The sequence below is a fragment of the Tamandua tetradactyla genome, chromosome 7, assembly GCF_023851605.1.
Source record: "Tamandua tetradactyla isolate mTamTet1 chromosome 7, mTamTet1.pri, whole genome shotgun sequence".
Lineage (NCBI taxonomy): Eukaryota > Metazoa > Chordata > Mammalia > Pilosa > Myrmecophagidae > Tamandua > Tamandua tetradactyla.
Window position 1 is genome coordinate 85,162,625 of NC_135333.1, and position 16,589 is coordinate 85,179,213.

The 16,589-nt window shown below is 33.0% G+C and overlaps 1 protein-coding gene across 13 annotated transcripts in view; it reads right to left on the reverse strand.

The window, feature by feature from the left end:
• C2CD5 (C2 calcium dependent domain containing 5) overlaps positions 1-16,589 on the reverse strand; it is a 204,495-nt gene that overhangs the window by 24,755 nt on the left and 163,151 nt on the right. For all 13 annotated transcript variants that reach the window (XM_077170284.1, XM_077170282.1, XM_077170273.1 and 10 more), the window contains 5 exons: positions 12,281-12,472; positions 7,870-8,056; positions 6,797-6,961; positions 3,289-3,429; positions 325-388 (listed from right to left, as the gene is read on the reverse strand). In XM_077170284.1, coding sequence (XP_077026399.1) covers positions 325-388; positions 3,289-3,429; positions 6,797-6,961; positions 7,870-8,056; positions 12,281-12,472 — 749 coding nt within the window. The remainder of the gene's footprint in view (positions 1-324; positions 389-3,288; positions 3,430-6,796; positions 6,962-7,869; positions 8,057-12,280; positions 12,473-16,589) is intronic.

Below are 16,589 nucleotides of genomic sequence, written 5' to 3' on the forward strand. Positions count from 1 at the left end.
TCTGGAGCAGAATTCTGGAATATGTCCTACAACTTACTTGTTGAAGAGTGCTTTGAAAACATATTGCTTTTTTCTTTCTTTGCTCTCTATAGGTTATAATATACAATAAAAAAAAGTTTAAAAAAAATCAGTTCCACCTACGAGCTAACATGAATATTTTTAAAGTGTATGTTTTCAGCCTTGGAGCAGTAAAATACACAGCAAGATGTAACTTGGTGGTAAATACTTTTAAATAAAGCTAATATCATAATAATTATAAATTAAAACACAAATGTGCAAAATTAGCTTCATCTCAAAGGTAAGTCAATATTTTTTTCTGTTGACCTGAAGGTGGAGGAACATCAGTAAGTAGGGAATGTACATCTTCCATGGCATCTGTGTCATCAATCTGAAAATAAAAAAGATTACAACTATTATGCAGGTAGCAAATGTAGAACCATTTAAAATTTTTAAAAATATATTATTTACTAAATAGAAAACATAAGAGTCAAGGAAAAGTAGTCATTTCCCATAAATTAAAAATATATAACTTGAAAAAATTTTTTCTAGTATCCATAAATTTCCCAGCAGTAATAATTACAAATACTTCTAAGTAGAATATTTTATATATAAAGTACATCAAATTAATTTTTTAAAAAAACCTTTCCTTTCTCATACTCTTAGGAAAGCATGACTCAAGAGACTTGCGATCATTATCCTAACTTGTTTAAATTAATACAGTACTATAAAAAAACAACAAAACCCTTTGACTATATTCAAAACTGCTTTACAGTAGAATTAGGTAGGAATAAATTTAAAGGCAGATCTAAAAGAAATGAGTGTAAATACTATTTTTCCTATACCACAATACTCAATTGTGAAAAATAAATAGTGAAAATATCTACCTAGACATATACTGACATCCTTCTGTATATCTGGTGTCTAAGTCTTGACCCGCAGACCCTCTCTTCACCCGTGGAAATTAATGTATCACTTTCACTCCCATTCCACTTCAGCTCTCCACATATGTGACTATAACTCAACTCACTATTCCGCCAAATACCACAAACCTAGAATCCCAAAAGCATCCTCCAACTACACTCCCATTACTTCAATTGTTCTCTTACTGAATTTGCCCCTTGCCATTAGTCCCCACGCCTAACAGCACTTCTATTTTCATGTGTTTCCATAGTTAGCCAGGATCTCAGGGTCAGATATATCAATAATGTTCTAGATCAGTGATTTCCAAGCTTCAGGTAATGCTTAATATCACTTGGAGGGTTTGTTAAACATTCTTATGACCCACGTTGAAATTTTCCTTTACTGGGTCTGGGGTAGGGGTGAAAAAATTGTATTTCTAACAAGCTTCCACATAATGCTGTTATGGTCTTGGGAGTATACTTGGAGACTACCCTCTAATAAAGTCTGAAACCTTTTACTTCCTTGGCCTATTCTTTTTATTTTATTGTTTATTAATATATGTTACATATTCACATATCACGTAATCATCCAAAGTGTATAATCTGTAGTTCACAATATCACCATACAGCTGTGCATTTATCATCACAATCAACTTTTTTTTCTTTTTTGTAAAAAATAACACATATACCAAAAAAGCAATAAATTTCAAAGCACAGCTTATATATTGTCCTAGGTGTTCTTTAGGATTCACAGGAACGGTTTTGGTTGAGGTTTGGCAAGATATGATAGGTAGCAATGACTAACTGAAGCTTGTATAAGAGTGATCTCCAGAGTAGCCTCCTGAATCTATTTGAACTCTCTGAGCCACTGGTACCTTATCTGTTACACTTCTTTCCCCCTTTTTGGTCAGGATGGCATTGTTGATCCCACTGTGCCAGGACCAAGTTCATCCCTGGGATCATCTCCCATGCCGCCAGAGAGACTTTCACCCTGGATGTCATGTCCCATGAAGGAAAGAGGGCAATGATTTCATTTGCAGAGTTGGACTTAGAGAGAGGCCACATCTGAGCAACAAAAGAGGTCCTCCAGAAATAACTCGTAGGCATATCGATTGGTAGGCTAAGCTTCTTTACTGCATACATAAACTTCACAAGAGGAAGCCTGAAGATCAAGGGCTTGGTCTATTGATTTGGATATCCCCAGTGCTTGACACAGTATCAGGGGTTTCTCCAGTAGTAAAGTTTAATAGTTTCATATTTTTTCTTTCATCCCTCAAGGGACTTGGCCAATACTATCTGATTATCTGCTTAACATGCTCTGGGATATATCCAGGCATACTTTATGCTATACAAGATTAAAGGCCTTCATTCTTATTCTGGGCTCCTTGTGCTAGGACTGTTTAAATGATCTATTCAGACAGGTTGAATTAGATTATGTGCTATAGAAAATTTAGGTTCTGGACAAAATAAACCTTTCTTCCTTTGGTCTTATCAAGTCTCATTTTTTTTTTCCATTCTCAGATTAAGAAAAATTTGACAAGAAAAGCATAAAACTGTATAGCTTGGGTTTTATACAAATTGACACTCTCACCTGGGTAAGTAAGGCCTTGCTTCTCTCCCATAGCTGACATCCTGATTACATTCACTGACAATGTTTCCACCTCCTCAAGCCTCTGCCTCATACCAGCTCTATTTTACCTCTAATTTCTGCTTTACTGAGATCCAGATATGGGATCTTTTTCTCTCAACTGACATTCTACCACAGCAATTCCACATATCCTCCCTTATTTTCCTTTTCTTCAATATCAAAGGAAGATCTCTTATCTCTTACAAGGCTAACCATTTTACTGGGGGAAGGAATGGAGGTAGGATAGATTTGTGAGGGAAGGGGCTCATAAATGTTTTGTACAGACCATATTTATCTCTAGCAAAGTTACTAAAATGGACTGGCATATTTATCATGAAAGATCAATTATATCTTCTGGAAGTAGTAAGACAAACTTTTTTTTTTTTTTACATATTACAAGTAAAATGTTATCAGTTGTAGCAACATGCTGTAACATAAAAAGAAGGTAATTATAGTAAGTGAAAAACAGCATTCAAATTTTTTATTTAAATTCATTCAATTTTATAAAATTAGTGCCAATAACTTCATATTTTAAAATTTTATTTCAACCCATATATTAATTATTCCAGAATTAGATGCATTATTATGTTAGTAATCTGGAGTTGAAAAAATAAATATCAACACATTCTGATATTTTCAAGTATATTATAATTTCCTAATAAAACTATATTTTTTATATTTATAACTGTTGTAATTATGCAAAACTATCACATCAGTTTAAGATCTGATTACAAAATGTATTATCTTCCAATGTAGTATTACCTCCAAAACAAAAGCATCTTTTTTACCATGTGAAAGGTCTAATTCTGTCACTTCATCAGAACTTTCTGATTGAGATCTTAAAAGTCTTGAGCGTTGTCTAGGTTCTGGGATGGGTGATCCTATAATCTCTTCAGATATCTCCTAAAAGAAATATAAGTCATTTATATTATATAAGGTTATCTTTCTCAATTTGGTTTTAAAGTTTTATATTAATAGATAGCTATGTGTGTGGAAAACCATGTCTGCATAGACTCAGAGAAGTCTATCTTTAAGTATAACTTTTATGAACAAGTAACACTTTAGAGGGTGTTTCCTTTTAACTCTAATGACAGCGTCACTGATACATTAATGCAGAAATTTATTCATAACTGTCACAGATATTACACTGACATCTAGTGCACAGAGAGGACACTACAATGAGTAGGAAATTGGCAGTCTTTCCAGGCCAGAAATCATCATTACAAACAATGTATTTTTCATATGGCATTCAGAAGTCCTAATAAGCCATAAAGATTTAAAGATTTATGTCCCCAAATAGGATTCTGATCTTTTATGTATTTTCTTATCCATTAGTAATTTTTTTCCAAAGCTCTGCCTATTTATATGTGGCATATGAAATACATGTGTGTGTTTATATGTATATATACATATAAATATGCTTATATTTGCTATGGGACTTATCAAGCTAAATAAACTTAGATAATTACAATCATAACCTTTTTGAGATCAGTTCCATGTAGGTTAGTTGGGTCTTCACTATTATACAGATAAAGATCAGAGCTGACCAGAAGTTCTAAATATCTATGGGCCACAAGGATTACTGGGAGAATGTGGACATGAGAGCACACACGCAAAAGGCAGAGTCTATATTTATTACAACAATAAACAAAACAAAGAAATGTCAAACTTTTTTAGAAAGAAAGTTTTAAATGTTCATTGTTAGTATATCCTTTACATAAAAGAGTACAACCACAGAGTTTCACCACATAATGATCCAGAGTACTTTCTTACCCATTTATCTCACTGGCACTCCAAACTAAATGTCCTATATAAATTTGACTGAGTGGATATTATACTGACTACAAAATTAGAAAGCGGTACAGTCCAGAGGTATGGTTTGCCTAGGTTTGAAAATTAGTGAGGAAACTATATAGATTAGTCTTCTGCCTCTTAGTGCAATGTTCTTCCTATTGGATACCACACTTCTTTTAATAATTTTAGAGTAATTAAAAATTTGATTAGGCCTCTGTTCCCTACAACATGGACCTAATAAATGTAACTACTGTCTGATACTTGATCTACTTGCTTCATGATGAAGTCTTATTACTGGTCCTCTTATTCTAACAGTTTTGCACCTTGTTTTTGACAATTTTGGTTGACTATGAGCTATCTCCATAAAATGTGATAAGTGGTATTACCCCTATGCATTAAAAAAAAAAACTTTAAGTACATTGAGAAAAAAGATCAAACAAAAGCATGATTTCATCTATGTTTATTTTCCTAAAAGAAGCAACACTGAACCACATTTTCAAGATGGGCATATAATGCTTTAGAAAATTGAAAGGATGAAACCGTAATGTGTGCAGTGGTCTGATATTTAATCTTGTACTCCGACTTTCCCAACCAAATTCTGAGACAGCACACTAAAACACTGTAACAGAATTAGTATCTGAAACTGATATGTCCATTTGTGGAAATATGCAATCATATTCAATACATGAAATCCTTATATGCTGAAATTTTTAAAATCTTTATATATTAGCTCCTATCCTAAAATATAAACCATGACAAATAGTAAAACCTCAATAAATATTTACTGAGTGACAAAGGAACCTCATTAATTTACATTCTTACTGAAATATGTCTTTGTCTTCAAGGGGCTTATACTGCAGTAAAGAAAGACAGACATAAAAGCTAAGTGCAGTAAAATGTAACAGGCACTAAGACAGAGTATATACTGGCACAACAGTGGCACACTGGAGAAGGGGCAATTCTTCCCATGGGAGGTCAGGATCATTTACAGAGGTGACTAAGCTCATTTCATTAGAATTTATAAATGAAGACAGAGTTCTAAGTTTTACAAATCATTCTCCCCATCGGGCATAAATGCTATTAGCAGGTATTCAAATATCAAAGAATAATTACAAAAGAAATATAATGTACCACAAACAGCAGTGAGTAAAGAAGTATACAGAGGGCTTTTACAAAGGCCTTTTTAAAGTATTAATATATTGACATAAAAAAAATTTTTATTAAATTTAAAGAAGCCTAGATCAGCACTGTTCAATAGAAATATAGTGCAAGCCATAAATGTAATTTAAAATTTTTCTGATAGCCACATTAAAAAAAAAAGGTAGAAAGAAACATGAAATTAATTCTTATAAAATATTTTATTTAACTTACTATATCCAAAACATTATATTTCTAATGTGTAATTAATAGAAAACATTATTCATGAGATATTTTACTTTCTTTTTACACTAAGTTTTCAAAATCCAGTGCATATTTATACTTACAGCACATCTCAATTCAGTCAAGTGCTCAATCGCCATATGTGGACAGCAGCTATCACACTGAATAGTGCAGCTCTAGGTTATATCCTTAAAACTCCCCCTCAATTATCAAATTTGCTCAAATAATATGATGAAAGATACAGGTCTGAGACTAAAATTCATATGTACTTTTCCAGAAGACCAGCAAAAATTAAATGATATGTAAACAATAAAATAACAACAATAATAATGTTATCTGAAACACTTTGCTTTGGAGAAAGTGTTTCATTATTAGAGATTCATAAAAACAAATAGCTTCATTTTAACTCCAACACATCTTTCCTTCAATTCAAACTATGGCTATAAGGCTTTTGCAGAGAAAGAGGGATTACTATACTTATCACAAACTTGGTGAGAGCAGTGACTATAGAAACGACTGGTAGCAAAAATGATAAGAATGAAGTTGAAGCTGAAAATCTCTGTATTCTTTCACATTTTTTATCATAGATAAGCAACCTTTCTTTCCACTAAAAAAAGAGTACTTCAAACTACTCATTCACTCATTCAACAAATATGTATTCAAATGGTACTAATGTAAGAAATTGTTCTAAGGCGTTAGAAATACAGCCCTGGTGGAATTACATTCTACTGGGAGATAAAAGCATAGACAAAGAAACAAAAATGTCTGTGTGTGATTGTGTACACACACACACACACACACACACACATCTACTTTCTCTCATATACCGTGACAAGAGTTACTAGGAACAATAAAATAGAGGAAAGGGGATAAGAAGTACCAGAATAGAAAGGGGAGTTATCCTGTTTAAGTAGGGTAGTCAGTGAAGGCCTCCCTAAAAATAAAGACATTTGAATAAAGACTGGTGACATAATGAGTCTTTGACCTAATGTAGGCAGTGAAAAGGCATCTTTTATGTACAAAATAAGATAACCTAAAAAATATTTATATCTGAACAATAACTGATGTATTTATAATATAGATTTATTTTACTTACTGGAGGATTAATTTCATATAACTCTTTGTTCTTAGCAATCGTATCATTTATCTTCTTTTGCATATGAGATATATGCTGCTCATATGAGCCATCATTAGGAGTCTTCCCAGCAATCTGAATACCACCAGGCGTAGGTAAAGCTGCTATATACACACCTGTGGCAGACTTGTAAAAAAAAGAGGAAATGATCAGAAAAAACCAAAAACATAATAATGGTCTATGAGTTCTCATATTTAGAATGTGGTCTTTGTACTGTAGGGAAAAGATACTAAGCACTGATCAGTATTTGCATAAAACATCTTTGGAAGAGCTCACAAAACATAACCGATAGCAGTGTCTGCTTGCCTCTGCGAAAGACCTTGGGAAGGTGGAGGAGGGCACGGGATGAGAGAGGGGCCTTATTTTAGACTCCTTCCCTGATTACACCTTTTAAACTTTTATCTTATGATTGTCAAAAATAAATTAAGAAAAAAAAAGTTTACAAAAAATAAATTTCCATGAATGAGGAGGTAATTTATTTTTCATAGTGGCAGTCTTGTACATGTTTTACTTTATTTTCTCCATTAAAACTAAAGATTATTTTAGCACAGTAGTTCTCAACCAAGGCTGATTCTGCCCTCTGAAGGATAACTGGCAATGTCTGGAGACATTTTTGGTTGTCACAACGGGGGGAGTACTAGGGTGGAGGCCAGGGATGCTGCTGAACATCCTACAATAAACATGACAGCACCCCATAACAAAGAATCATCTAGCCCAAAATGGAAATAGTGCTGCGACACAGAAATGCTGTTTTAGCAATATATAAACAAATAAAGTCCAGAACAATACTGGCTAATCTACTAAATAGCTACATATGTTAATTTTTGGAAATCTGACCATTAAAGTTATGGTTAGAGTTCTTTAAAATATTTGAAAGCCCACTGCCAGCATTTTTACTTTTTAAAATGGCCCCAACATTAAAGGTCTTGATGCCAAATTCTCTAGATAAGTCTTTTTAAAAGACACTTTGAACTACATAGGAGAAAATCTACAACTATAGAAATCACAAAACAAAATAATACATGTAAACTTACTGCTAAGCCCATCAACATGTTTTCACCCACTGTGATCTGAATCCTCAGTCCAAACAAAGCATTCATTCCTTTGAGTTTTAGCTTATTCATTAGTTGAGTATGCACTTCATACTCCATAAATGGTAACAGATTACTGATAGCTGTAGCATTTGCTTCTGCCTGTGCTTTCTTTTTTAAGCGACATAACCTGTTAAAGAAAATAATTTAGTGGACAGTAGTCTCAGTAGGATCTTAAGAAAATGTCCAAATTGAAAACTTTCTAAAGGTGTTTACATGTTCAAACATGTACTTGTTTAAAATGGTCTTATTAACTTAAACCAATATTCTTTTCTCATATATTTTGGTCACTGTATAGCCATTCACTAAAAGTCATATTTAAATAAACAAAAATGAAAAAAATCTCAAAATCATTTGAAGTCACTAGAAAATATAATTTTAAATCTTAAATTTCATAACTGTATATGAATATATGATAGAATAGCAGAGGAAAAATGTTAATTCACTTTTTAGATTCAGTAAAATGTCTGAATAAAATAAACTAGGTGAAGGGAGTGAGACTAGCCAAAAAATCCTGTTAACACAGGTGATAATGACTGATATCTGAGCTGAGATCTAAAGGATCGGATGGGGCTGGGAGAGTTGGAAAAAAAGCTTTTAAGGAACAGAGCTGGCATATCAGAGGAACTAAAAGGACACTATTGTATGTAACATGAAGTACGCAAGGGTGAGAGTAATACATATGAGGATAAGAGGTAAGCAAAGACATGAGCATGTTAAGGGCCTTATGGTCATGGTTAGGATTTTGATTTTATTCTACCACCACTGGGAAATCCCGTAGGCTTTAAGTACTAACTTTTTTCAATTTATATTTCTGGACATCATTTATATTGCTACACAGAGAATGGAGTGAAGATGGCAGAGCTGATGTAGGAATGCTAACCAGGAGGTGAATGCAGTCATTTAGGTAAGAGACGAGAGCTTGGACTAAAATGGAAGCAGTGAAGATAACAGAAAATAGATTTGTTTTAAAAAATAGCAAGCTAGACTATTTAAGCTAGTGATTCTCAAACTTTAGCATGCATCAGAATCACCTGGAAAGCTTGCTAAAAAGCAGATTACTAGGTTCCATCCCTGAGTGGGGCCTGAGAATATACATTTCTACAAGTTCCCAGAGAAGACTGATACTGCTGGTCCATGGACTACAATACGAGAGCTACTGATGTAGACTAATCGCCTCCTACCTAAAACAAATAAACAAACAAAGCACACAGATTATATATTTTAAAAATCTTTTTAAAGTATCATACGACTGAAGCGGAGGTGGGTAACAGGGAAATAAATAAAAAAGCTAGTTCTTTCGTGATGATGAAACAGTTATGTATCTTGAATGTAATGGTGGTTTACCTGAAAAATAAATAGCAAAAACAAAAAAGCAAATTTAAAAATCTATACATGAAATGAAGCTGCATAGAACTATATATATATAACTATATATATATATATATACACATACACACAAGCACAAAAACATATACTCTGAAATGAATACAAAATTTAAAAATTACGAAAACTGAGAAAGGTCAATTTTTTAATCTATAAAATATTCTATGACAACTCTATAAGATATTACCAGTGGGAGGAAGCTGAGTGAAGGGTATTTTTGCAACTTAAAGGAATAAAATTCCTTTAATTATTTAAACTAAAAGGTTTAAAAGATGTTATGTGGAGGGTAAGCATCATAAAACGACACAATAGTAAATAACTGGCCAGAACTGAAAAGAAAACTGAAACTTAAGCACAAAAGCTGTTTGCCTGGAGACATTTAAAAGTCTATTTAATCTGAATTTCTGTTTTAACAAATTCCCAGGAAAAAGGAAGAAATAAAACCCAAGGACTGCACAAAATGTCCTTACAATAATCTGAGGCTCCAAAAGCCTACACTCTAAAGGTGAAGGTGAATCAGAAGTGGGCCAGCCCTTCCAAATAACTGCAGCCTGGTTTCAAATAACCTGTTCTTCTAGGAATGTGAAGCCTTAATTTTGGCTTAATGTGATCATGTATCAGTAGTGTTCCCACCTGGCACAGCAAGTGCAAATCTTCCCTGGAGGAAGACAGTGCCACCCTATGTTTCAAATTTGTTACTATGAATAATTTCCAAGCAACTGACTGCACAAATAAAGCAAGACAGTATAAATAATAACCAGCAGAAACAACAGACATCAAAGTGATTTCAGATATTAAAATAATCAAATACAGAGAATCAAACTATAAAAAGTGATATTGGATTTGACAAAGAACAAAACAAAACTTCCAGAAAAGAAAAATAGATTATCAACAACTCAAAATTCCAATAATGAGGCTTAACAAATTAGAGACATCTGAAGAAAGAATTAAACAACTGGAAAATAAATAAGAAATTATCCAAAAAGTAGCACAGAGAGACAAAAAGATAAGAAATACAAATAAGGAAGCATGTTAAAGGCCTTATGGTCATGGTTAGGATTTTGATTTTATTCTCCCACCACTAGGAAATCCCATAGGCTTTAAGTATAACTTGTTCCAATTTAAATTTCTGGACATCATTTATACTGCTATACAGAGAACACAGTGAAGACAGTTGAGGAGGCAGTGAAAAAAGTCTAACATAATTCCTATCGGGGTCCTAAGAACAGAGAAGAGAGAAATCGCAAAAGAGTTAATATCTATTCCGGAGTTTTCTAAAACAGATGAAAGACACCAATCTACAGATTCAAGAAGCCCAATGTATACCAGTTAAGTACAGATCTTAAGCACTTCATGGTGAAATTGCAGAAAACCAGAGAGAAATAGAATAACTCTCACAGAGCCTAAGGAGGTGGGAAGGGGAGAAGACAGGTCACTATTAAAGGAACAACAGTTAAAACTAGAAGACTACTTCTCAACAGTAGCAATGAAAGTAAGAAGGCAGTGGAATGGCATCTTCAACGTGCTGAAAGAAAATAAATGGCATCCCAAAATATCTTTTCAAGATAAAAATAAACTCAATTTTCAGAAAAACAAAACAGTTCACCATTGGCTGACTTACCAGAAAAAATAGTAAAGGATATATCTCAAGCAGGAGAAAAACAATCTAAGGTAGAAGGTGTAAGATGACAAAGGAATGACATCTGGTCAAAACTGACCTTACTCAGTTCTCATAATTTTTAAAATTTGCACTCATTTTAGAGTATATGTTTTTGTGCTTGTGCAGATATATATATATATATATATATATATATATATATATAGTTCTATGCAGCTTTATTTCATGTATAGATATTTTTGTTTTTATATTTTTAATTTGCTTTTTTGTTTTTACTATTTATTTATTTTTCATGGATTAGAAATATATTTTAGAAGAAAACCCAACAGGACTTTGTAATGAATTTGAGGAGGAGAGATTGGGAAAGAGGAGAACATCAAAGGCTACAAGATTTGGCATGAAGAACTGGATAGAAAAGGTTTATTAAAATATTAAAACAGAGAAGACTGATAGAGAAAAAGTAGAGAAAAAATTTTGGACAAGTACAAGATGCCTATAATACATCGAAATGAAGGTGTGACATAAATAGGTAGATGGGTCTGAATCTCAGAAGAAAGTTCTGGATGGCATTATAAATTTGGAAGTCACAGATAGAAAATAGTATATAGACCTATAGGGGTTGATGAGTTCAATCAGGAAGAGAGCTTTGAGAAGAGGGTCTGGATCCAAGGCTGTCTCAAGGCTCAAGAGGCGGATGCAACAAGGAGACTGAAGACTATACATAAAGGTAGGAAAAACATTAGTTGTGACCTTGTAAGATCAAAAGAGCTTCAAGAAGAAAAAATGATCAACTGTGTTGACTATGGCTGAGATGTCAAGTAAGATGAGAACAAAAATGCTCAATGAATTTGGTGACCTGGCAGTTGTTCCTGACCTAGAAAGTTACAGCTATTTCCTGTATACGTGCCACGATTTCACATTTTTTATTCCAGGGCATTTTAAAAGAAACTCTTAACAACTAAGAGAAGTAGTAAAAAAAAAAAAAAAAACACATAGCACTGATCTTTAAAGGGAAATAGAAGTCAATTTTCAAAACGTATAACATATTTAAAGTCACTAAAGAAGTTTAGTGAGTCACATCCCTAGCCTGCAGCAGGTTAATTCATAATCCCTATAATATTTGCTCAGAATTTAAAAGTTTAAAAAATATTTCTGCATATAAACTAATGAGAATTTTTCTAAGAGGATATATTTCCTCTCAGTTTTACATAAGATATAATACAAGGTTCAGCTAGGTTCACATACATAGGAAACAGTAGAGCAAATATTTGAAAATAAGTTTGATTCTATATCAAAATATATTTCTAATCCATTTTTCTGAGACACCAAATACTGTCTCCACAAACATACCTTGCTTGAATAAGACAACCTTTTCCAATAACAGTTGCATCCATTGGGAGGTCTATAGTTGTAAAGAGAACATCTGGAACTTTTTGTTTCCTGCAGTTATAGCAATAGGTGAGATGAGCTGGAAATGGCATATTCAATTCATCATATGGTATATGGCAAAATCCACACCCTGCGGGCAAATTTTCTTCTAACCTATAAACACATTAAGAAAAAAGTAAGGCATTCTGGAAATTCTATGCATTAAAAAAAACACATATATACAATAGTTGGTATGCAAACTATAGCAAACTTTCTATCATAGCAGGCTCTAAGAGTACCACTCAAGTAAGAATTACAAATGACCATAAAATAAGAACCATACCCCTTCCTATGAGAGAAAAGGCTTATACAAGTAGAAAGTCATCTGGCACCAATTCATATGTTTGATGACTTACCACCTGACAAGGACCAGTGTAATCGCAAAGTTAGCTCTATATAAAACTTGAAAACATTTGCATAAATACTAGTGAAAGGATACAGCATAAAAACAAATGGTTGAACAATAAAGTTGGCATTTTCCTACTGCCTGACAAATTCAATATAAATATAATCACAAAAATAGTTTCTAAGAAAAGACATATGATAAAGACTGAGATGGAATAATCTAGGAATGTCTAGAGCGTATAATGATAGTGACTAAATATACAAATTTTAAAATGTTTTGCACGAGGAAGAACAAACAAATGTCAATAATGCAGGGTGTTGAAAACAGATGGTAATTAATATACTAAAATTTTAACTTATGTGTGAGACTAAAGCAAAAAATGTTTATTTGGTACAAAATTGAGATTTTGATTAGTGTATTTCCTAATACAACTTATGTGGACAGCTTAATTGAACACCATAAGTACATGGAACCTTGAGTGGGGCATGAGATTTTGTAGGTTTGCCCAGAGTGATGCCTCAATAAATCCCACAAGGATTTGAACAGTGAATAAAAAAGTATCCACAAAATCCCCTTAAGGGAATGGTGAGAAAGAGGGAAAATTCAACTTCCCCAAGTGGAGAATTCTTGATATGCTCACAAGCAGTGGGGACATCCAAAGCAACAGGCTGAGCTCCTAATCTTGGGGTTTGTTCGTATGAAACTTAACCCCGCAAAGGATAGGCTAAGCATACTTAAAATTAGGCCTAAGAGTCACCCCCAAGAGAACCTCTTTTGTTGCTCAGATGTGGCCTCTCTCTCAGCCAACATGACAAGCAAACTCACTGTCCTCCCCCTCTCTATGTGGGACATGACTCCCATGTGTGTGGACTTCCTGGCAACATGGAACAGAAATTCTAGAACGAGCTGGGACTCAGCATCAAGGGATTAAGAAAACCTTCTTGACCGAAAGGGGGAAGAGAGAAATGAGACAAAATAAAGTGTCAATGGCTGAGAGATTCCAAACAGAATCGAGAGGTTATCCTGGAGAATATTCTTATGCATTAAATAGATATCACCTTTTTAGTTAAGACATAAAAGAGAGGCTGGAGGAAACTGCCTGAAAATGTAGAGCTGTGTTTCAGTAGCCATGTTTCTTGAAGATGATTATATAATGATATAGCTTTAGCAATGTGACTGTGTGATTGTGAAAATCTTGCGTCTGATGCTTCTTTATCTACCTTATGGAGAGATGAGTAAAACATCTGGATTAAAAATAAATAGTAGTAGGAACAAATGTTAAAATAAATTTAGTAGATTAAAATGCTAGTGATCAATGAAAGGGAGGGGTAAGGGGTATGGTATGTATGAATTTTTTTCTGTTTTCTTTTTATTTCTTTTTCTGAATTGATGTAAATGTTCTAAGAAATGATCATGATGATGAATATACAACTATGTGATAAAAAAAGAATGTTCATATTGTATGTTGACTGGTTTTATTAATAAAAATTTTTTAAAAAGTTCCTAAGAAAAGATTTGTTAAAACCAGACAAACCAAAAACTTGGAAAAAAAAATTAATGTTGGGCCATGCGATTTGGTGGCTCAGTGGCAGAGTGCTTGCCTCCATGCCAGAGACCCAGGTTCGTTTCCCAGTACCTGCCCATGTTAAAAAAAAAAAAAAAAGTAAAAAAAAATCTACTTGAGAAGAAAAACAAAAATAAAAAATATGTACATTTAAAGATCTCAAATTTAACATTTCTGAAATACAAAAAGGCCTGTAGGTTTGTAAATAATATTCAGATCATAATAAACCACAAATGTACCACCCATAAACACCTCATTCATTATAAACATTTTGTTGTAATATACTATGAATTCATTTTAGATTGATTAAAGTGTTTCAGTAGCATTTTTTTATTCACTAAACTTGAGGAAATCAGAATAGAAATGAAGACAGAAGGAAGCTCCAGAGAAAACTCTGAACCTTCATCCAGCCACATTTAGGGAGGGCTCTGGAAAGATGTGGATTCTCAACTCTCCCTCATCTAAAGCAAAGTCTTTAGAAGTTGAATCTTGGTAAGCAGAATAATTAAAAAGGAGAACAGAAACTCATACTATACCCAATAGGAGACAGTCTTTCTGTATGTATATTATATATATGGGTTCACTGAATTTTTATAATTCTGTAAATCACATTAAAATTGCTCCCAGATACTATTCTTTTACTGTTGAGATGGTATTCTGGTGTATCAGAAATGACACAGAAGTCAGACAGATCTGAATTGAGCTGTGTGACCCCTAAGCAAGTTATTTAATCTCTCAAAGCCTCCACTGCAACATCAGAAATAAGATCTATCTAGAAAGGTTTTTAATTTTAGAGTAAGGAAACTATAGCTAAACACAAACACATAGATAGACATGTATCAACACACAGATACATATACTGATATAATCCCCAGCAAATAGTGACTATTCAGCAAATACTAGTTTCATTTAGACTGAAACAAACTTGGAATACCACATAACTTGCTCAGTCACAACAGTATTAAGTAGCAGGCCCCAGATTTGAATTTCAGTTTGTTTGACCCCAAAGCCCATGTGTTACTAGGGGGCTACAAAAGAATGAAAACTGGAGCAAATTTAACTAATCACCTCACAAAAATGTGAGCATAAATAATGCAAAGTATTATAAAGCATAAAAATAAAAGCAGTAAAATTTATGAAAGCATTTGAAATATAAAATGCACAGAAGGGACTGTTCTCTAAATAGTGAAATGGTGGGGAATCTTGACATCCTTTTACTCTTCTACACTTTCCAAATTTTCTCTACAGACCATGAATAATTTTATAGTAGGGGGATAAAAAAGATAATTTTCTCTTTTACAACTAAGGATGGCATCTGTTGTATCAAACTGCCATTTAAAGAATTCACTGTTTCTATCCAAGCCACAAAACAGAAATAACCACAGTGCATGAGAAAGAGTATTTGTTCAATTAGGCTTCTCTATCTCCTAAAGAATTAAATCCATCAACATCAGTGAAAATCATATTGTAGCACTGGAAGAATCAACTCAGTGGCAAAGGCATTTACTCAACAGAACATTCAAACCATTTAGTATACTTCAAATTTTCCTAACTTCACTTTCTTACTTATGATGACTTTAAAGCTCTGGGATATATAATAGTGAAAATCCATATCAAGACCGACAGAAGAAAATGACCAAGGTATTCTACATGGCTACCAGAGCTATCTTTCTTTATTATATAGAGACTTGTACATTTATACTAAATTTGACGAGATACAGAATCTTTTTTTTATTTCTTCCTTAATATATACTTAATATATCAATATAAGAAAAAAGGGGGGGATAATTAAGATTTATATAATTCAAGTAGACTCTGGCACCAAACTAATAGTTTTTTCTATGCATATTTGATAATTTTCATTTGTTTATGGAAAGCATTTTTTTTGACATTTATGGAAGGCAATGGTTTAAAGGGACCAATAAATAAATAAATAAATTTAGTAAGCTCATTTTATCTAATGCTTTTATTTTCATATATATTAAATTTACATTTTAATTTCTATGAAGCTTTTATATATAGTTTTGGTACAAAACAGCATTTTGCCATTTTTTAAATTAAGAACTTTATGACAGTTGTTTTATGACCTTTTTCTGTGTGTGTGGGGGGGGAATGGATGAAGACTAAGGGAAAAGAGAAGAAGGGAAAAATCAAACAAAGGAAAGTATTTCTAAATTGTGACAAAACCAAAAATATATATACCTTAAATTTTCCAATTATAGCCATACATGGCACCTTATTCAAGCTACCAGAAACAATGCATAAGATAACAAAGATATCCAAAACAAATAAGAATTCATTCTCTTTGTTGTTTTGGTTAA